The sequence below is a fragment of the Phlebotomus papatasi genome, chromosome 2, assembly GCF_024763615.1.
Source record: "Phlebotomus papatasi isolate M1 chromosome 2, Ppap_2.1, whole genome shotgun sequence".
NCBI lineage: Eukaryota > Metazoa > Arthropoda > Insecta > Diptera > Psychodidae > Phlebotomus > Phlebotomus papatasi.
In genome coordinates, this window is record NC_077223.1 from 9,914,257 (window position 1) to 9,938,775 (window position 24,519).

The 24,519-nt window shown below is 34.1% G+C and overlaps 1 protein-coding gene across 1 annotated transcript in view; it reads left to right on the top strand.

The window, feature by feature from the left end:
• Positions 1-24,519, top strand: part of LOC129803714 (TWiK family of potassium channels protein 7) — a 120,893-nt gene that overhangs the window by 46,489 nt on the left and 49,885 nt on the right. The window contains exons 2-3 of the mRNA XM_055850469.1: positions 4,470-4,793; positions 22,720-22,914. Of these exons, the coding sequence (XP_055706444.1) occupies positions 4,532-4,793; positions 22,720-22,914 (457 nt within the window). The 5' untranslated portion in view covers positions 4,470-4,531. The remainder of the gene's footprint in view (positions 1-4,469; positions 4,794-22,719; positions 22,915-24,519) is intronic.

The window sequence follows — 24,519 nt, forward strand, 5'->3', positions numbered from 1 at the left end:
CGCTTGTTGTTTGCATTGGTCAAACGATTTGCAGTCTTTTGTGTGTTTTTTTTTCTAAAATATCTTTAAAAGCGCTTTTCTCGTTTTCTCACTTTTCTCGCAGAAAAAACACCGTTTACAAAGGTGTAGATGAATAAATTTTCTATGAAAATATGTCTTCTCGGTATTTTTTCAAATTTACGGAAGCCCGTAATGAAGAGAATCAAAATACGATAATACCCAATGTCTGGTACTATTTGCCCCAGCATTTTTGAGAATAGTCACAAAATTACCTTTTAGAAATCGGCTCGATAAACGTATTTCCTTAAAAAATAGAGAAAAATTATTTTCACTAAGTTGTAGAGCGGTAAATTTCCCATAAAACTGCGCTAATTAGAAATTTTTGAAGCGCTTGAGTAGCTTGTAAAAAAATAAAATATCCGTGTTGAAATTTTTATTATAGATAGCCTTCATGAACCTTCTTAAACTTACAAAGTTTCAAGGGATACGAGGAAGAATTATGTGAAATAAAAAATAATGAAATTTTGATCCCTATTTTTGGAATATTTGGCTAACAGAAAATTTCAATACTGATTAGCTCAATTTAAGCACATTTCTCGTTAAGGTAGAGAAAAATTATTTTTGACAAAGTTGTAGAGGAATAAATTTCCTATAAAAATATGTCTATTTGATATTTTTAATGTTTGCGAGAGTAAACGTTACAAATTATCCGAAGACTGACAAAATTTGCCCCAGCAATTTTGAGAATCTCCACAAAATAGACTTTTAGAAAATGATTCGAAAATCACATTTCTTTCGATAGAGGAAAATAGTCTTCAGCAATGTTGTAGAGCAGTAAATTTCCTTTAAGAATATGCTCATATAAAACGTTTAAGTTTTCTCACAGCTCGTGAGAGAAATAAATATGCGCTTTAACAAGTTTTGCCCCAGTCTCCCCTATAGTTATTTTTAATCATGTCGACGTGTGTTTTTTTCAATACTCAATTTTAGTCTCGTGGTGGAAGGATCAGTCAGTCTCCGGGGACTGTCCATGTCCAGGGGCACCGATTTAGTTCCGAAAAAAGGGCCCTAAATACACGTGGAGTTTCCTTCCTTGCTCCCAATGTAGTAACGTATCATCTGTTCTAATCTTGCCTTGAAATTTTCGGCATAATAATTTAAAAATTCTTCCATAATAATTGCAAAATTTCCGGAAGTCGTCGGGAAAATACAATTCACTCAGGGAAACTCATCAACTTTTTCTAGAGCTTTCGGCTTCAGTGGTCAAGTCTTTCAAATGTTCTCTGAGATTCGTTCATTAATTGGGTAAGGATGTTCACGGCATGTAGAAGAAATGAGGCCACTTTTTACAATTTTATAGGATTTCTGCAACACCGTTTTTCACAATTTTCTTCACTTTTTTTCTTTCTTGGGCTTTTTTCGAGGTATCCAGCAGATTGTCTTTGTCCAGGGCAGAGCATTCTCATACATTTTCCGTACAAAAATGTGGTATATTTTTTCTTAAGTGGTTTTTTAGTTTTGGTATAAAACCAAATGCAATCATTTTAAAACTTTTACTAAATGAAAGATTATCTAATATTATGTTATTAGCACAAAATTTATAATGATTGCACGAGGATAATAGTTCCTAAAACCTTGCCTAGCAATTTTTTGAATTTTTCTGAAAAATTTTCCATCTGTAACACCAGTAAAATTTTAAATTCAATAAAAATATATTCTCTGTATATGTGGCTACCATTTCGTGTTATATTTAATTTTGTGGGATCTAAAGCTTAAAAATTATAAAGAATTCAAGAAAAATATACCATTTGTGAATTAAAATGCTCCATCCGTTAGTTAAATCATCCTAGTCTTTGTCCGCACTGTGAACGTAAAAAGTTGATGAAAGCTAGAAAAAGTTGACAAGTTTCCTTGAGAGTGAATTGTATTTTCCAGACGATTTCCGGAATCCCCACCTCGTTTCCTCCTTAACAGCTTTGAAATGTTTGAGATTACTTTCAGCCTAATTACGGTGAAGTTTGTTGCATTTTACTTAGAGGCTTAAAGAAATTTGACAGTTTAAAATTGAACATTTTGATCGGAGAATACGAATCAGTCTTCAAAGGACGATTTAAAGAAAGGGTTTCGGGTTTAACTACGAGAGACCGTAACCCGTTTCTGACTTTATTGATACAAAATCAATATATTAGTAGGCGAATGTAGGCATGGTTCGCACATAAGAAACTTTAAAACGATGCGAAAATTTTCCTTTGTTTGCAAAGAGATGGTTTACCATTTCTCATGGGGAATCAGTGGCGCAACAGGCAAGACCGTTGTCTCTTGGGCAGAAAGATTCCCCGGCTCGACTCACAGTTGTGAGTTCGTGTTCCGCCAGGTGCAAAGATCTGAATGTCTAATTTAGGCAATTTTCATATGTTAATAACGTAATTTAATGCACCACCTTCGCCCAACACTCCGGAAGCATGGCAGAAGCATTCACATCACGGGAAGACGCTTCTGGGCGGTCTACAATGTACTTCGCAGATTCTTCCAACACGGGATCAACAACAATATAATATAATATGATTACATTGTAACAAAATATCCTGATACGATTAATATTAACCATTTCTCATATCGTCTCCTGAGGTTAATAATTATCTATCTTATGGCTGAGAAATGACGCAATAGCTTATTGAAGAGCTTAAGAGGTTGATCTTTGTTTGAAGATTTACTGTGTTCGAACCATGCCTACAATCCCTTATTGATTTAAAGATTTAACGCAGATTTCATTAAAATTTTGGCACATAGACTTTGAAAATACTTCAGCTCCCTGAAGCTGCCTCACTGTCCTGTATCCGTTTATATCAATGGGAACAATCTCTTATAGTTCATGATAATAACTTATTTCGTAAAATAGGGAGCAAAGCAAATTGACTGTGATAGTATCCATATTATTTGTCCTGATGTAAGTAACAATTAATGGCTAATGAGATCAAATATAAATAATGCAATTTATGCAATAAAACTAAGCATGCATGAGAAATTTATGTTAAATTTGAACATTTATTAAAATGACCACGAAGGGATAACATTTTAGTGCTGAAAAAGTTCTCAATTTTAGTTAAGGCTAGTTTTTCCTCAGAGGAATGCTATATATTCGAGAAGTTGCATTTGGTAGGAAATAGTGTGCGAGAAAACAATGACAATTACCTAAATATTTCATGACAATTGTACCATCCAGAACATGCTGCTTCATGTGAATTTTTTTTGGTTATTCTATGAGTGGTATGAATGTTCAGTATGTCTATTTCATTGCGAACCAATTTTCCAGCATAATCACACCAAAGGGGGCTGTATTCATCCACTACACCATGGATGAATGATTCAAATTAATTTGGGTCGTGTTTAGTTGAAATGTCACAAGGAAAGTGAATATTATTTTGCAATTTAATATTTATCTTATTCTCAGTAAATCTTCTATTTTGCTTTTTTGGTATTTGACTTTTTATTAAATGCACATTGTTTAATAAATATTTGTGTATAACAATAAGAAATGATGTACTATGTTTACTAAGAAATCATAGATCGATTGCAATTGCGTCAATATTAATAATAAGCACGATGAGTAAAGTTCAATGAAAATAATTGAATTTTGAAATTCAATCTGAATCATATTAAATTTTCAATTGTTCTTGTATTTTGTAAACAAGTGAGGAAATTTTGGGAAGTGAAACATAGGATATACTTCATGAAGTATGCAATTGCAATTAATTCAATCAATAAACCAATTGAACTATGGTTTCATGTGTTCCTGGAATACTGCTGGAATTTTACGCTAAATTCTTGGAATTTACAATGCAGTAGAGAAATAGCCAATGGCTATTTTAAGTATAAGTATATTAAGTATATTAAGAATAAGTATAAGATATACATAGTATGCAAGGAGAGGAAGCTGTTCAAGTGTGATTCTTAAGCAACTATTACTTTGCTGCTCTATTGACAATTTGTCGTATCTGCAGATACGATTACTGTTGATACAGCCGACGGATTATTAGATAGATAAATTATCGCCCAGATGGTGCTGACCCTAAGTTTATAAAATATATTGGATCTGTGATTTCCTGGAGGAAACAGGAGAAATCTTCTGACCAACTTGAGTATTTTGGTCGTACTTGACAGAAGAAAATCCCAGAAGATCTGTGAAAAAATTTATAAAGTGCATCAAGTTGGGTCGCAAGGAGTCTTATGCCCAAGATACACTTAGAACTTAAGCCAAGAGACGGTTTAACGTAATTATTATCAAAATAATGACATATATGTCGCTCTACAAGATGGATAAATCCCTGCCTAGATGGCGCTGACCCTATAAAAGAGATCTAATTTAAGAAATGAATCAAGTTGGGATACCAAAGAGCATTAAGGAATTCCCCTATTACATCTGGATAAATAATAAAATGTTTCATAAATTGTAATTTTGTATTTTTCAGATTCCGGTGAATCAGGCAGACAGGGGAAAGTTGGTGGGATCGCTTGGCATGGTGTGTAAGTCATGTCCGATGTCGAGCATCCGCCAGTGTCCGATGAACCAGACGATTTGGATGATGCCCAACCAGAAGCAGCAGGAAGGTGTGCTGGTCTTGCATTCAGGGTGCTCTTCTCGGCACCCGGATTGGTCCTCCTTGTGGCTGGATACTCGGTGATGGGGGCATTTATATTCCCACTACTGGAAGCACCTACCGCCCAGAATCCTGTCATTGCCTCCATCAGCAAGAGCCGCGAGGATTGTCTCAGAGAACTTTGGACAATTACAGGTGAGTTCATTTAGCTCTTCTTTCACGTATTGGAGATCTTCCGGGTAAAATATTCATGCAACCTGAATTTAAGCTAAAACACTGAGTTGGTAACGTGATATGCAAGATATTGCTCTAGATTAGAAACTTCCTAAAGTGGGATGTTAATTTACTATTCTAAAGGCATATTTAAAAAAAAATCCTGCTGTAGGCTGTAAACCAGAGGCTTGCAAGAACCGTTGAATCCGAATAAACGTCAAATGAAACATGTACGTTAATGGTCAAAACGCACCTACAACAAACTTATTTTGACATTAATTCGGTTTCAACGGTTTTTGTACACCTCTGCTGTAAACAAAGTTTACCAGACTTTCAATTTTAGCCGAGACACACTCAGGGGAATTATAAAAGACACCAAGGGGATTTTATCACAGAAAACAACCACTACAGGAGATTTTCCAATCCCCATTATTGGTGCAGAACATAGTAAGAATTATTTCGAAATATCCTTTGATATAAATACGCCGTTACGTCTTTTGGCAAATTGTTCTAACTTTATCAAACTTCTTCAGCTTTGTTTTTGAGATCTTCTTTAATGCTTTTTCAACACGTACACAGAATTCCAATGGGAAATTCACATGGGACACAGTGGGTATAAATTCAAATATGAACCTTCCTCCAACCAAAACCCTGCCGCTGTTTTTTACCCATCTCATCCTGGGTAAATTGTAATTTATTTACGAGGTGGATAGGTCTATTAATTCCCGAGGAGTGTGGCATGGAGAAGAAAAAAAATGTCGAAATAAATAAGTAAATAGGATTCCTCGATACAGAATTTTCTGTGTGCTTCTGGCAAGGAATATTCATATATAGGTATCTTTATCATCAAATCTTCTACTGTTAAGAGAATTGGAGTGAGATTATACCTTTCTATCTTGTAGCATTTTCTTTAGCCCGGATTTATGGCATTTGTATGTTTATTTGATTTAATTTCTGTCGTCTGTATCTCTTTGTCATGTCTCAATCAAAAGACATCCTTCAACATTCTTCTGACTTTTCTCCCCCAAACAACTTCTCTAACTTCTCAGATCTTGTCATCTCCCTGGCATTATTTCAAGAGAAAATGTCTTGTTAATGAAACCCCTAGTGAAGTCTGGAGCTAATGGATGTGGGAATGTGAATGACTTTAACAGGAAATCACATTGATGAATGTAAGAAAATTGAACATTCGCAAATCATTACAATCTGAAATGATGGTTCTCAGGCAGGGATCCTAACAATTGACAGAGGTGCTGAACTCTGACCTCAACAGTTCATCACCTTGAGCCACCAGAGCCTTCATTCTTCAGTTTCTTTGAAAATTTCATATAGGAAAATTCAATGAACTTTTCACTTTCACTTCAAATTTTTTTTTAGAATATCAATTGCCTTGAGTTGTAAGGGAAAGCATAGGTTATATTCGTTTGTGAATTTCCACTGAGGACATACGAAATGCTCATAAATCGTAAGAAGTTTATTAAAGTTTGTAAATTTTTTACAATCTCAGCTTTTGTAAAATCGATTTTTGAAAATTCAATTTCGAATATTTCTATAATTACACGATGCTTTTGCTTTAAATTTTAGTATGTTGTAGCTGAGGTCGAGACCTTTCCAACGGTATGTCGCACTCCTCTTTTGATGTTCAATGACCTATGGTATAACCAAAATTGTCTTGACCGGACGGTATTTGTTGTGTTTCTGACGCGATTTCAATAAAATTTTAATAGGATTGTATCTGAGATCGAGATCTTTCTAACGATGAGTCCCATCTGTCCCTACTCCAATCTATTGTACACCAACTGTAAAGAATCTCAGCTACCATAAGTTTAACTGGGCTTATTTAATGCTCAAAATAGGGTAAAATTTCAAATTCCGGACAATGCGGAATTTCGGACAAACCTATCTGGAAGTTCGAATCTTAGTATGTAGTAGGTACTATAATATTTAATGAATCCTGGAATACTCTAAAAGAATTCTTTATTGAGAGGAAAGAGGGTGGAATTCCTTTTTTTGTCTTAACGGTTTCATTTTTAGGTGTAAAAATATATCAATTGTTTCAGCATAATTTTACAACGTTTTAGGGATAATTTTTTCATCTTTAAGTGTAACTGTAACCCCAAATACACATAAGAAGGTAAAATTTACACTTACAGATAGAGTCTCTCAAATCTGAATCTCTCAAATTCGAACGCCGTTTGAATTCAAAATGTCAATTGTGAGGTTATGTTAGAAAGTTCATATTCTGTGAATGAAAGTCATATATATGTGCTTCTTCCTGAATGTTTACATACATTATTATCGTATAAAATGAAAAGGAAGTATGTTACCACTAAAATTTGCGAGAAAGTACGGGAATTTGATTCAAAGTACGATTTAATCTCACATAAATTTCGTTGGTTTTGAAAAAATCGTTCGAATTTGGGAGGTGAGAAATGTCAAAAATACCCCCCGAGCGTTCGAATTTAGGAGACTCTACTGTATATTATCTAAAATAATTTTGACGCTTCCGCCTACAGCGATAAGGAAAATTTTTTTTAAAAAGACATTTTTTTTTTACAAAAATTGCCCCCTTGTGTAGAGGACTTCAGGGTAAAATTAACATTACCTGATTGGTATTTTCAATTTTTGGACTTCTTTCAGTCTTAATGTCTTCGGCACAACTTTTAGATTGGTAAAATTTCGTGAAATCAAAATGAGTGTACCTTTCTTTCTCAAAAAGCTTTGCATATGTCTGTCCTACTCTTTCGTACTCTTCTTCTTCTCTTAAACTTCACACTAAATTGAATTTAGTTCAGTCCAATTTTGATACCGGAAGAGTGGGATAGACTTGTGCAAATATTCTGTGAAATATGGGAAAAATAATTTTTATTCAATGAAATTATACCGAGCTAAAAGGTGTGCCGAAGACACAAAGTTCTGAATTGCTTTGTACGGAATTCTGCAATGTCCGAAATTCTATTCGGTGATGATTTTCCGAAAACGAGCGAAGAAAATATTCATGTTTGGTAGTGAAATATTTCACGAGAGAGAAAATTCGTGGAACATTTCCCAGATTTGGAGAATATGAGCCAGAGATGATGATTAGTGTTTGAGGGAGATTTATGTCTTATGGCATATTCTGAAGAGCTGAGGATGTCGTTGAGGATCATATTTACGATAGACGCTCTAATTGCAGAAGACATAAATAGCCTGTGAGAATAAAGTATAAAGCTTCTATACACAGTTCAAACCGTCGTAAAGTTCACCATCATCCCTCTTGGAAAAAAAGTCTTTCGTACCATCGAAAGAGAGGAAAATTCATGGTGTTGTCAGTAAAAATTCATAGAATGGCGATGAGATGAGCTGGAACACATAAAATTAAACTATTAAATCTCCCGCGCAATTTACTAACGCCTGTGTTGCAATTTTTGGCACCATTCAAATAAACAAGGTAAATTTATTGATCAATAGAGAGTGGGAGAAAGCGGAAGGGAAACTTTTCACATTAACGCCACACCATTGAGTTCTATCAGTGACTAACAAGGGGAGGAACCCAACTGTCTCCCTCGGATCGGGATGAAACTTGGCATGTAAGTAGGGTCCATATAGAAAGTTAACCAGCCACTGGCTTTTTACTGTGCGGCCATTAGAAGTAGTCATTGTGCCCATTGGTAGTCACGAATTTCTTATATATGAAAGTTTCTTTTAACATTTGTTACTATTTTTCTTTGACCTGAAAATGCATTTTAATGATGTTCAAGCTTGGTTCGTGAGTTACTGATAAACGTCAGAACCCTTTCATGGGATACACCTTCATGGTAATGTCATAGGTCATCCGAATAGACATATTATACTTCTTCAAGGAAAATATAATATTTTTAATATCAGCGAATTTTTCTTTCTGAAAAAGAAAGAAAGAAAGATTTAAAAATGACAATCAAGAATTTGATTTAAAAGAATTAAAAAAAAAACATTTTTTCTCTTCCTGGTTTAAAAATACTAATTGGAGAATTTTTTGTGTATTACAATACCAATCATGAAAATTCGTGGAAGTATAATATCTTGTGATAAAAATTTATTGATATTCCTTCTATAAAAAACTGCAAGCTATCTTTAAGATTTTCAATTTTGATTTCGACATATTTTACAAACATGCATATCAGTGAAAATTTTCTGAAAAAAAATACTTCTTCGGCTGAAGTAACGTTTGACTACAATAATGGCGTATTATATTGAAACACGTGATCAGTTTGTTAATATGAATTTTGATTTACTTTTTAAAATTTTACTTTGAAATGTTTGGAAAAATATTTTATATATATAAAACAAAATTAAAAGCTTGTAAAAACAATAATAGTAGGTACTTTACTCTAGAGGGTAAAAAAAAAGTCGGACTCAAATTTTCAAAAATAAATATTTTCTATACAATAAAAAAAAAGATTAGATTTTTTTTATCATAAGTAAAATCATTATCATCAACATGTATTTTCCAAATTTTGGTAAAATTTGAGGAAGAACACAATTTATTAAAAATATAAGAAAAAGTCGCATAATTCCTAGAATCCCTTATGCGTTTTATTAATTTTTTCACATGTTATAGAGGACCAACGATATGCTACTTTAGGTGATTGATGCCATAGGACAGAAGATATGACCCTCCAAAGTTGCACTTGATTTCTGCTCTGTAACTTCAAAACTACTAAACCAAATATAAACATTAATATATGAAAATGAAACGTCTCGATCCACTCCAAAACTTTGTAGAATATTAAAAATTTCGTCAAAACTCCGCTAGTGGCGCTAAAGTCGCTTTGAAAGTTTTGACCTTGAAATTTTGACAGTTATAATTTGCCGTTTTTTTTTATCATTTTTGGGTATGTTATAGAGCTCGTTGAGACCTTTCCAACGACCACTTACTCATCACAATCTAATAAAAAATGGCAGAGATATGAACAAAAACAAAAATTTTTATAAAAAAAAGTGAAGGCAGCAGTAAAATTTAAAGAGGAAAAGCAGGAACAGAAGAAAAGGAAATTTTTCCCATTTGCTATTTTTAAACAATCAAAAAGAAAAATTCGCTTATATTAAAAATATTATGTTCCTTGAAGAAGTATAATATGTCTATTCGGATGACCTATGACATTACCATGAAGGTGTATCCCATGAAAGGGTTCTGACGTTTATCAGTAACTCACGAACCAAGCTTGAACATCATTAAAATGCATTTTCAGGTCAAAGAAAAATAGTAACAAATGTTAAAAGAAACTTTCATATATAAGAAATTCGTGACTATCAATGGGCACAATGACTACTTCTAATGACCGCACAGTAAAAAGCCAGTGGCTGGTTAACTTTCTATATGGACCCTACTTACATGCCAAGTTTCATCCCGATCCGAGGGAGACAGTTGGGTTCCTCCCCTTGTAAGTTGAATTTGATTATCGTACCTTGAAGGTGAAAATCAAATACAGACACCATGGAAATAAATCTCAAGAGAAGGTAGTTCGCGGAAAAATGATCTTGTTGAAGTGAATGAGAAATACATTGCAGAGCGACTTATTTACGCTGTTATTACAAAAAAATAATGCTGAGCTTGGGGAAATCCACGTCATTCAATGAATCTCAAATTTCACTCAGCATAGTCGTAAGAATTGTCATATGATGAAATTGTAGTGAGAATAATCATTTAGATTTAAAAAATTCACGTCAATGACAATGTCATATGAGAATTACAAGTGTACAGAATGGAGGGTAGCACTCCTAACTGTCGTGACTTTGTCACTTCTGACAATTGCATGCAAATTTTAATTAATAGGTAATAAGAAATGTAGCTTAGCTACGAATGACTATCCTCGTGACAATTGTCATCAATGACAAAAGTCATGGGTTTCAGAATACGTAAGATTGAAATAACTCATTTTGATTTAAATGTAGCTAGTGATTTATTTGACAGATGATTTTTTCCATGACGATATGAGAAGCTCCTAATGACTTTACACTCTATGAAACTCAAGAGTGACAATTATCATAAATCATTATCCCGCAAAAGCTTTTCACGGCTCATTTATGATTCCGCTATGTGCACAGGGAATTGAATGTAGAATTATTTTATTGGATTTATTTGAAATAGCATGAAAATAAACAATGTATAACCAACAAAATATTATTTTGAAGCAAATAATTGTACATCATATTGCAACAAATCACATAGAATTGGATTTAGTATATAATGTAAGTTATGTCTTATATCCCTTGTTGCACAGCTGTATTTATGTTGTGAAGAAATTTAAATTAGAATTGCTTTTGAATATTTCAAATAATTTATCTGTGGATTCTGATAAATTTTTTATATTAACAAATTAAAAATTAAATTTTATAATTGCCCTTAAATAATTATACATTAGATGAAGTAAAAAGTTCTGAGCTTCTTTAAGGCATCTATACACTAGGAATAATAAAAAACTTTTTTTTTAACGAAAATTTCCCTATCATTGTATGTAGAAATTTTTTAAATTTTTGCCGAAAACTGCTTCTAGTGTCTAGATTCCCTCCATTAAACTTTTTATAAGATGTGGTCGCGAGATAAATCTGTGATGGCTGGTGGAACCTTATGCACCAGTAAAGAATCGCCAGTGAGTGAATAAACGAATAAAGGATTACATATCCACTGAAAAAGAAAATTCTCTTTGACTGATAAACAATCTTTAATCGTCCTTGGATACCCAGAAGCCTTGTGAATATGACGGAATGATAATTGAAATGAAAACGCTTCTGATTACTTTAATAAATTCGGATTTATTTTACTAGAAAATGAATGGTGTGTCTCCGCGACCGTAATGTTGATGGAAGAGAGATTTTTTAGGTTAGGGTGAATGATGAAGTAACATTTCAGTTTTGTAAAGAAATGACACAACTTCAGGATGAAGAATGAAATTCAAAACTTAACGATTTTCTCACGGAGCTCGTCTCCAAGATGAAATCACTGTATAATAGGGATTACGTAAATTAAATCAAATATGCGCCATTTTGTTCGATAATTTTCGTCCGTTTTGATGGCAATTTCATAATTCCACTATTGAAGAAGTCTTCGTTCTAATTGGTGACAGTTTTGTACCATCAAGAAAATTTTGCAAATGTTTGAAAAGATCATAATCACTTGGTGGTAGGTCTGTATTATAGGGCCCGTACGATAGAACCTTCCATTAAAGTTTTTGGAACCTTTATGCGCGTCATTAGAGATATGTGCAGTTCGACGTTGTCTTGATGGAACACGATACCCTTCCTAGTGGGCAATTCTGAGCGATTCTGGTCAATCGCCTGCTTCAATTTGATCAGTTCTTGACAATAGAGGTCAGAATTGAGCGTTTGACTATTGGGATTGGGAAGTTGCTAACACTGAATGATTCCCTTACAATCTCACCAAACACACAGCAACACCTTTTTGGCCGTTAATTCGGGCTTGGTGGTCGCTTAGACCGACTCATCATACAGTAGACTTTCTCTCAATTGGGCGTTTGGGGCGAAATGTCATCCGGTTTATCGATAGATTTGGGCATCAAAGCCTTTGTAAATTCCACAAAAAGCGCTCAATTATAAAGAATCACTATAAAATAGGAAGAACTACGGCGAATTTGAGCAAATTAGCTTCATAATTAAACGTGAAAATTGTCAACAAAATTTTTCGCCAGATTGAAAAAGAGCCGATTGAGCGAGAGTGTACTATACTTGGACCAGAATTTTTTTCTACTGATGTTCTGGTATGTGATCCATTTTTCATTGCCAGTCACCATCCGTTTCAAAAATGAATCGATTTCGTTGCGTTTCATCAAAAAATCGCAGACATTAATTCGGTACAAAAGGTTCTTTCACGACATTCACGACAATTCATGTAGCACCCATGTATCTTGTTTTCTTTTGAGACAAGCCTTGTGCAAATAGTTCCAAACTGTTTTCTGAGTGACCTCCAGTTCTTAGGCAATAGAATAAGTGGTCGTGTGGCGATCCAGCTCGACGATTTTCACGATTTTATTGAAATTTTCGACAATTGGCCATCCAGAGCGTACCTCAACTCTGACGTCCATTTTACTAGATACAATTCGTTGAAACTACGCTTTGTTATTGCATCAGATACTGTATTGGGTCCGTGTCAGCTTCGCTTTTTTTGTCTTTGCCGTAGTAATACGGAAAAACCTTAAATTTTTACCTTAAATTTAGAGAGCTGTAATATACTTGGCTTCACACAAAACTGTCAAAATGAACTTTTTTGAAGAGTGTTGTCAGATTGAAAATTTAGTACATACATACAACCCAATACGATTTATCGTGAGGTATTTCTCACTAAAGACATTTAGCGGGAACTTTTTACTTCACCGAATATTCTTCATTGTTCACTAATTCCTTTACTTTTTAATATCTCTCAAAAGTTTATATTTATGTTATGAATTAGTATCCAATATTTATTTTTAGCACTACCTCCAGCATTTTAGTTTTGAATTTTTAGACATTCAATTTATTACTCCGTTATTAATCGTGTCTCCGCCCTATTTTCAAAGTTTGTCTAAAATAATACACAACACTCCTTATGATTTTTTTTTATCTCAGATGTGTTTAGCACGTTGAAGAGAAATCATCCACCAGACTATGAAGTATGACAGGGGGTGGAACTCCGCCTCTGCGGGTGTTTTCCACCCCGGTCGACGTATTGAAAAGTTATAGAGCGGGAAAACACAAAAAGCCTTAGAAGCACACCTCAACGCCACTTTTTCTTCCCATTTCTTTTGCAGCGTTTGGAAAACTGGGGATGGTTCACAAAAAGGAGATCTCTTCGTTCATTCTTGTATGAATTTTAATATTTTTATTGCTCACATTTTTCCTGTTGCCTGCGGTGGAAAACATCACCAAAATGATATTGTGAATTGGGAGGAAGAGGATTCCCTTTTGTTTCCTCCCATTTTTCCTACACTGTAAAAAAAATAGGAAAGATATGCTATTTCTTTTCTGTTGGTGTAGCTGATTTCTTTTAGAATGAATTTATTCATTCATGGATTCTACGGAATGGTTTTTACGCAAATTCCGAAAATACATTGCTGAAACCGTTTTCTGGAAAATAAAGTTGATATTGACCGTCCAATTAGGCTTGATTTATTGGGAGGTCCTTCGAAATATCAAACCACTATGTCCAATCGCTTGACCTATGCTTAATGGAAAAAAGTTCAGGCAAAAATGTCGATTTTTTACCGTGCACAGAGACTTCAGATGCAGAGTCTGGGAGGAAAACAGCTCAAGACCAAGAGATGTACTGAAATTTATGCTGTTAAAGTTTGGAAAATTATTCATCGACAACTTTTTTGCACGTAGATAACACATGAGAATAATCACAGGAAACTCGCATTTCAATTTAAACACGGAGGTTAGGAATTGATCGACAATTGTCCATGGTGAAGTGTCACCTCTTGAGTTGGGGAAAAGCTCTTGAGCTTTTTTTTGTTGTATGCGAAAAAGCTGCCTGATGCGGAAAAGTTTTTCGTATTTTTTGTGCCTGTGAATTTTCACTACTGAATTGGGAAATAAATTAGAAAAGTTTCATCATACTCGATGTCGGTAGAATCATCGTGACAGTGAATTCCAATTAAAAAGATACTCCAGAGTTATGAAAATGCGTGCTTTGGTCCAAAGTTTATCACTTTAATTAAATACAGAAATTCATAGTAGAACTAATATATGTTACGCTGTTGCATGTCCTTTGTTCTTATTTTGCGAACTAAATAATGTCCCTGAAATACAGTAAACTTTTGCAATCATATGTACATGACATTATAAATTGTTGAGAAAAACATGTGATAAGCACCGGAAAACAATTATTACAGAAAATTCGTAAAATTCTCAAGCACATCAAAGTGCGAACTGCGAAATTACGTTTGGAATTATTTCTAGAAGAGTTTCCGTCAATTTAAAATTGGAGTGCGTTGGGTAGGTTATCACTATGCAATATCCTGAAATAAAAGCGTAATATGTATTGACGTGTTATTGAGTAATATTAGGTCAAGTACAAAGTTCTGGGCCCTTTCCCGCTAGATGTCTTTAGTGAGAAATAGCTTACGATATATAAATCGCATCGGGTCATACTAAACGGTACTTTCAAGGTGACAACACACTTCAAAAAAAGTTAATTTTGACAGTTTTGTATTTGGCAACTGTATGTCACAGGTTTCAAAATCAAGGTAAAGTAAGAGAAAATTCGATATCTTCTTCAGTATTACTACGACAAAGACAAAAATGCGAAGCAGACACGGACCCAATACAGTATCTGATAAAATAGTAAAGCGTAGTTACAACGATTCCACTCTGGTAGAATGGACAACAAAGATGATTCTCGCTCTGGTAGGCCAATTGTAGAAAACATGCAATAAAATCATGAAATCGCTCATATTCAATCATATTCTATTGCTTGAGAACTAAAGATCACTCAGGAAACAGTTTGGAACGATTTGCACAAGGATGGTCTCAGAAAGATGCTAGATCCATGTGTGCCACACGAATTGTCACAAAAAGAACCTTTCGAACCGAATGAATGTCTCGACGATTTCTCGCTGAAACGTAACGAAATCTACCCATTTTTGAAACGGATTGGGACTGGGTACGACAAAGGCGTCATAATACCAGAACATCAGATGGCAAAAATCGTGGTCCAAGTGTGTTGAGCCGGTCTAAATGATCACCGAGCCCGAATTAATGGCTCTCTGTCATCGAGTATGAGCAGCTGCCCAATGGCCAAACACTCAATTCGGAACTATGTTGACTAACACAGGTGATCTACTAAAAGTGCCTAGAGTTTGATAATAGAAAGGGTGCTGTGTTCCTTCAAAACAAGGCCACACACTGGTAAAAATGAAAGGGTGACCTATGATCCTTTGAAAGGGTTACTGTTTTGACACTTATTTAACTTCTGAATAAACGAATAAAAATAATGAAAAGTTATCTTAGGTGTTCACTCAGGTGAGAGAGATATGATAGGAGTAATATATTTACGATAAAACATAAACTATCGTGATAAATGTGCATACAAAATTTCAAAAGATTCAAGTGAACCTTTTAAAGCATCAAATATGATTCATTTTTATTGAAAAGGGTCAATATGACCATTTTATTTTTACCAGTGCACCGCACACATCTTTAATGATACGCAAAAAGATCCAAGAGCTTGGATGGAAGGCTATCGCACCGGCCGTAGGGTAACGTGTGGTATTTCGGGACACTTTTTAGCACTTTCAACTTTAATTCTAACAGCTTAACGACTTCTCATTTATTTTTTTTTCTTTATTGATACTGATATTTATGTTACTTATGTTATCCGAAATAAGATTCTTATCGAAAAATGTTGAAAAATGCATCATTTTTCTTATACAAAATAGCAAAAAATGTAAAGAAGTAAGAGTGGTATATTTCGGGACAGTTGGGTATTTCGGAACAGAAAAAAGTCGCTATTATGCAAATAAATTTCACCGAGCCTGTTTATTAACCTTTATGTAGAAGTTCTAAACTTCACTCTTTCATAAAAATTTTGTTTAAATTTCACTTTTGAAGTGGCTTAAATCGAAAAAAACTAAGCATTGTTTGTGTTGACATCTGCAAAATTGACCACACTGAAGGTTTTGTAAAAAGTGAAATGTGACACCAACAATTCACGCGTATTTCACGCTTTAAATCAAATAAAATTTTAGAAGTTTTATATTTATCTGGTATGTAAAGAGCTTAATATTTCATATAGAATTTAAAAATAATGAGAAAACAAATATTTATAGAATTTTTGATGTGTCCCAAAATACACATATTGTGTCCCGAAAAGCACCTTGTCCAGAAATACCACACGTTACCCTATAATCTAAACCTGGCACCAAGCAATTATCGCCTTTTCAAGCATTTGCAATATTTTCTTAATGGTACAAAGGTGTCCTCAAGAGAGACTTGTGAAAATGAGCTATTGTAAGTGCGAGTGACTATCCCCTGCGAGTGATTTTGACCCCTTCCTGTTCGTAAGCTTTTCTTTAATTATCTAGAACTTAATGATGGTCTTTACTGATCTGATTTACTATGTCTAATCGGTGAGGAGTGAGGACCATTCTTAAACATTAGAATTAAAGAAAAGCTTACGAACAGTAGGAGGTCAAAGTCTCCCACGGAAGACAAAGTTACCCGCATCTACGGTAGTCAATTTTTTCTCCAGTAGCAACAATGACTTCTTCAATCGTGAAATTATGAAGTTGTCATCGAAATCGACGAAAGTTAGCGAACAAACTTGACTTTGATAATTTCTTCTTCAAAGTAAAGCTTAAAAGAGCTCAGAATTTTTTACTTGACCCAATATTCTACTTAAATAGGGGAGACAACGAGGTAAAACTGTGAAATCTTGACTAGAAACTCAGAAAACCAAATGCTGGTCCAAAAACTGTAACATCAAAATTACAATTTTATACCCATTTTATAAAAATGCTTCTAAATTGTAGGATAACTGGATCAGAGTTATAAATATTTCTGGCAATATGGGGATGTGTTCCTACTTTCATTAAAAAATACTTTGCTCGATGTACATTTTAAGAAAAACGAGAAAAATCTACTGACTAATTCTACTCCTGGCTATAGGTACCCCGGTCTCCCCTATCTAAATTTTAATACATAAATACAAGAAATAAATAGAAAAAGTATAATATTTTTTGTTAATAAAAACTTAATTTGTTAATTTGGAATGATATTCATTGCGAAGTGACATGTTTATTGATGCACATGTCAAATTCGAGTATGCCCCAATATTTCAGTTGCATAACTTTAATATTTTATAACATAATTAGCTGGAAAAATCCAATTCAGAACAGTTATTGAATTTTTTGTACAGGTTCTACTCATTTCAAGGGTTGCGTTAAAAGAGAAAGATGGTAATTGCAGCACATTTATTAATTTTTCAAAGGGAAACTATTAGAAATTAATTAAAATCAAATCGCTGGTAGTTGGCAGTTAATCGATATAGAAGAATTGTTTTGTTATTTTCATTAAACGCTTTAGCATAATTTCTATTTAAAAAAAAATGGGGAAGGAGAATTATAGAAGTTATTGTATTTCCCGTCGCTGTTGATATTTTTTGTGATAGACTTTCTTTAAAATTGTTTCAAAGTATTAACAAAATTTGTTGGGGCTCTATTATGCTCAGTGCACAATAAATATTATATTGTAAACGTTTTTTGACATTTCAGTGAGAGTAAATGAGATCTAGATCTAGTCATCTCGTTCACTCTCATAGACAATTCCGAAAACATGTTTACAAAACGAATGTTATTGTGCGTTGGGCATTATAATGGAATAAATAGTAATAAGTAATATAATTATTATTAAAATACTCTGCAAAAAATCTACACATTTGTTTTTATTTTATTTACTTTCTTTTCTACCAACTCTTTTAGAGTATCTTATATTCTTAGGGTTTTTTTCTGATGTGATATTCAATCTTTGGGTCCTTTTCCGGAAAAACATGCGCCCATTGGGTGGGAATATTCATAAGGTGTGGGATATTAAATTTAAATTGAGGAAGAATTGTGCTACCTGGAGACAAGAGTGCCGAGCACGCATGAATTTCAATGGAATTTCTGAAGAAAAGCACTTTCACCACCCCGAAAGGGATGATGTTAAGCAACCAGACAGAGAAGAGGATACCATTCTTGGTGTCTTCGGGCTATTCAGTTGCCAACCTTATCTCCCAAACTATTGCTCTGGAAGGTGTTTTGGAGACCTCGATAAATTTCCCGTAGGCTAAGTAAATGGCGTGGAAAACCTCTCGGGGGATAATTAAAAAATAAGCAAGTTTATTTGCAAAATTTCCCCTTCAATTCACACAAAAACTTTCATCATCAATCTTTCCATGTTGGAAGATTTTAATCTTCATGATGCGCTTCCCAACAATCTCTGAATGAGAATGTTATGGTGGGAGGAAAAACTTGTGAAAAACTAACGAAAGAATCGTTTGGAATTTGTGAAATGCAAGTATTTAGAAGAGGAAATTCCGAAGGAAATGAAGAAGTGGCAAGAAAGGATATTAATTGAAAAAGAGTCTAACAAAGCATTCCTGCCTTACAGAACGCACGAATTTGTAACTTTTAATGCCCCAAAGACGATTTCGCATTATTTGTTTGGATGACTGAAGTGAAGTCATTGAGATTTTTAAGTATTACCTTGATGTACATATTTAGTATTACGTAATATTATTATTTTGTTATTTTTTTTTTAATTATTTATTTGAATGAAATGAAAGCAAGAAGACCATCTCGCCCGAAGTCTAAGCTTAACTTTTACAGAATTTCTCCCAGGATTCCCTTGAACTCGTCACGCAATTTTCATGTATTTCCGAAAGGAATTTCCCCCTCTGTGGAGAATTTTCCCTTCGATTTCCCTGGGAAATTTTCGAAAATTGTCTGGGAAATTCGGAGACCTCCTCGGAAAATTTGGAGAAATCCTCCAGGAATGGCCAGGGAATTTTCCCAATCACTAGGAGGAAATTTCCCATTTTAATTCCCAAGAATACCGGTAGAAACTTCCCTATAAAATTTGCCAATGAATTCATCGGGAATTTACTGAGACCTAACCAAATTTTCCGTGAGAATTTTTAAAGGAAATTTAAAGGGACCTCTTTGGAAAATGTTGACACCTCAGAGATTACACCCTAATTGCCGTAGTCGGAAGTTTTAGGAAGAAAAACCCTGACGTATATATCGAAATTTCGGTGGTAAATCCTAGAGAACGATAATGAAAATTACCCAGAGAAATTTCTCTAGGAATTCCATTGAAATTCCCTAGGAAGTTACCATGCTTTCCGGGAGAAGAAAATTCCAATGAAAACCCCTATGATATACCTGAGGAATTTCCACTCTTTAGTGGGTAATTTCACGAGCAATTCGACTTGAGGGCACTTTACTTTATATGCAATGAAATATCTAAATATCTAAAATATTCAGATTTAAAAGATGTAGGGTAAGTGTGCCAAATTTCGGCATAGTTGCATGCAAGCGCCAAAGTCTCAAGTTTGAAATGTAATATATTTAATAGAAATTGATTTTTTTCATTCCTTCTACTTAAGGAGTATTGCTTAGAACCTTGTAGACAGTTTATCGTCTTTATTTACTTTAAAATCATTCTTAATACATTTTAAAATGAATAAAAATGTAGACTTAGTTTTGGTGCCCTATTTCGGCCACCTTCATTCTCATAGTTCCTTGCCCTTCGGGAATTCTTCAAATGTCTTTTTCACGTCATCTCATTTGTCGAAGATACATTTTTTGTCATTCTTTTACATTGTATAATCTCTGGAGTATGTAAAAACTAAAAATTCATGAAAATTCGAGAAACAAAAAAGGTGGCCGGAATTGCAAGCTGGTCGGAATTTGGCACACTTACCCTACTGGAGGTATTAAATTTGAATTTCATATTCTATCTAATGGCTCTGGCACACCTTTTAAATCAGCAAAATTTCAAGTAATCCAAATTCACAGCCCTTTTTGCATACTCACTTTTTCGCACTCTTCTTCTTCTTCTTTTGAAAAAATTTCTTATTATTTATCATCACTTTTATTTATATCTACTTACCATTGACAACACTAGAAATGTACAAATCCACCATTTGCCTCACAAAACACATAAACTCGAAATGCAACCGCTTTATATTAAGTTGGTTGCATGTTTTGACCATCTTGAATGATTTTTACAAATGAGGCAACAAAATTTTGACGTATCAAAAATAATCAGCTTTTGAAAAACAATTATTTTTTATATGAAGTGAAGTTAATTTTTTTAAATATAAATAAGATCTACGGATTACAGAGAACTCATTTGCGAAAAGAAAAATTTGAAAAAATAATTTTTTCTATCATTTTTCCACCTGGTTTCCCAGGCAACAAACTTTTGACGCCTACTGTAGGATTAGCCATCATACGCAAATTGATTGATTTTGAATAATTTATATCTACGAAATTGATATCGAATTTGTCGTCCAGAATGGATTTTTAGTTACTTTTATGATGTTATTTCAATGAAAAAATGAACATGTTTTTTTTAGCACATTACTGTTCTCAAGTACTAAAAAGACCATGACTGTTCTCACATTTTATTTCAATTAATGTCAGATGGCATTGTGATCTGGGGTGTGAAAGCTTTCAACAAGATTAATTTAATGTTTTCACTTTCATAGTATTTTTTATATTTTCTTTATCATGATTGACAAGATGTAAGGTTCTTCCCTCTACACGAAAACTTCATATTTTCTCCAGTCCATGTCGTGTTTCAAAATCACGAAATAGTCATGACAGGAACCGACACAAAAGAAAAGTTCAACCGAAATCTGAATTCGAATATTCCCTCCGAGCAAGTTTTCACCCGATCACAGTGCCATCTAACATTCAGTCAGTGGAGTAACCTGTCATGTCAGCTTTATGGCGTGATGCAGTTGGCAACTTTAGCCTCGACCGCGGGTTTTCGCAGGTTTTCCATGAGTTTTTCCGTGAATTCTCAGTGGTAAAAAGTCAACGAGCAGCATCAATATTCTTTACTAATTATTGTCCTTGAAATGACGTATGGAAACGGACGTGGTCTTTTTTAGTACTTGAGAACAGTAATGTGCTAAAAAAAACATGGTCACTTTTTCATTGGAATAGTACCATTACCCTTCAATTGCTTGGTGAAAGTAGCCCGACAGTGATGATAATACATTTTGTCGTTCTTTTCTCACTTCGTGCAAAGTGATACAACATTTTTGCTCAAATTGGCGGACGGAAAATTTGACATCGCTCCGATTTTGATGATATTTTTCCTTATGGCCTCTACACACTAGAGAAATTTATGTCCATATTAAAGCGAATTACCTAAGCTTGTGTAGGAAAAACTCTTCATTATGGACATAAATTTCTCTAGTGTGTAGAGGCCATTACTCTCTCTACTGATTTGAATTCTGATTGCTAATTTGTTTCTTGGATAGTTACTCTATCTATATCAATGGAGTTTGTAATGAATTAATGTAAAGAATTTAAATTCAGTGACCGTTAAAACGCATGTTTGTATTATATCCGAAGATCCGAAGTATTTCTAAATGGGTTAATGCCATCTATATTTTGTCTCTTGAATAAGTTTGAATTGAATCTTGAGAGTCTCTTTTATACTGAAATGCTACCTTCAGATGATGTTCTTCAAATTTGTATTTGCTCAGTTTGTCAGACTCGTCATTCCTCTATGGAATCATCCCCCTCTCCCCTATTTTTTCTATCTTCCCCAAATTTTATCGGATATATTTTAAGGTAAGATGGGGTAATTTGGAATGATGTCCAATTTGGAACTTTGAGATTTTATGACAGTTTTAGATGGCAAAAGGAAAAAACAACGAAGAGGTACTTTTGAATGTAAAGTCTTGTAAACATGTTCTGAAACAGTGGGAAAATTTCAAAATTCCAAAAGAGACATGATTCCGAACTACCCTATCTTACCCGATATCCTTTTATCAGAATTCTCTTAAAATTTTCACAATAATCGATGCTTTACAAAACCTTCGTTAAAATGTAATGTGTATCAATCTTAGAAAAAATAAAAATGTGAAACGACAGGTTTGTTGCTTCTGTCTATATCCTTTTCAAAACTTTAATCCAATCAGTGTCAATCTGTATTTTGTGACTGACATTCACGTTTTCACAGCGAATGCATATCTCCCTATCACTCAGTTTAATGCAAAAAAAAAGAATTCTCTCATGAGGATGAAATAATAAGCCACCAATTTCACTGTTCCATCGATCAGTGTAGGTATAAGGATGCAAACACTGGTTTGCCATGGATGAATGCGTGCTTGAATCTGAATTGAAAGGATTAACTGCTAGTGTCTCATGCAAATCCAATTTTTCTACTTTTTCAGAGCGACTCAATGTGCTGTACGAACGCAACTGGACCCTCCTGGTCCATGAACAATTGCGTCGCTTCGAGGGATCCATCGTGGCAGCCACAAAAGGGGGCCTGGTGGAAACTCTTGGGAGTGATCATCGCCTTGGTGCACCCAGATGGTCCTTCACAGAGGCCCTCATCTATTCTGTCACGGTTATCACGACCATTGGTAAGTTGGTCAGAAAAAAATCTCTACTCTTATTTCATGTGGAATTTTTGTGGAAATACAAAGTCCACTTGGGGCATTGGTTCAGTGATTTCCAGGGGAAAATTGAAGGATTGACAAGGGCTTCAATTTCACGTCAACCTCCAATTTCATTCCATTCAACCCATTAGGTATAGCCTATGTAATACATGACATTCCCTCTTATATACTGGACATAAACACATAACATTGGCAGAAACCGGGATAAAGTCTAACTGTAAGTAATATTGTTGAATATCCTTTGCGTCTGCATTAGTCTATTATGAGGTGTAGAATATTTGCTTAAAAATTACAGTAGAGCCTCGCATTAGGCCATTTTTAGTATTGAAATTGCTCGACGACTTCCACTTTCTTTGCGATTGTGATACTTGTCCTCGCTCTCTTCATTATGGATCACAATTATCACAACTACTTAATAAAGTTTCCCAAAAATATTAAAATAATTATGACAACATTGCATGTCGCATACTAAAAAACATAACCTAACTTAAAATCAGTGTTTTGAAATCAACGGTCAATAAATTGTGGACTATAGAGCGATGGCCTATAGCGGGGTTCTACTGTAGTGCGAAAATTGGCTATTTCTTCTATAAAAAGTCAATGAATTCTCTTTAATTTCGAGCAATCAAATTATAAAGACTAATTAAATTTTCGATTAAGAACTTGACAATTAAAGGCTCTGGTACACTTTAGATCAGAAATGTCTATTCCACTCTTCTGGACTCTTCTTCTTCTTTTAAACGCCTTATAAAATTCAATTTAGTTCAATCTAATTTTGAGAGCGGAAGAGTGGGACAGACTTATGCAAATCTTTGAGAAAGAAAGGGACACGAATTTTGAGTTCATGAAATTATACAGAACTAAAACATGAGCCAGAGGTATAAATACTGAAAAACAGCCCTCATGCGGGGCTAAATTTTTCCAGTGTGAGTAAATGAAAATAAGATGACGGAAGGTTTTCATTATTATACCAATTAGAAGTTATTTAGAAAGTTATTAAATTCTGACTACGTATTACCGTTAAAATATTATAACGTAAAATTTACGTTAAAAAGTTTCAAACGTTGGTTTGGGAGTGATTTCTGTTTTCTTTACGTCAAAGAAAATTAAATTTTCTCGCTGGAATGGCAAAAAATATTAATTTCTTGCGGTTTTTTATTTATATAAAAGTTTTGTGAAAGATGGATAGGGTAGAATATTCATCTTAATGTGCTATGCCAATGAAAAGAGGAAAAAAAAAATTTTAGTACATACTCTGATGTGCTTCTGCATTACCGACTTTTCCCTGTGTTGATTCCTGTCATTAGTATTTAGTGATTTTAGAACACGGGGAAACAGTCCAGACAGGAAGCAATACAAATAAAATCGATAATGCAGAGTGAAAGCAGTCATGTACTAAAAAAAATTGTTCTATTTTTCAATTCTCATTCTCATTGAAAAATAAAAAGGGACAGTTTTTCTTCAAAAAGCTTTTTAGTACTTGACTGTTCTAATAGGCTTCTGCGTTATGGACTTTTCTATGTTTTGGTTCCTATAACAACAGTTTTCTTTAGTTCTAGTCTTGCTATA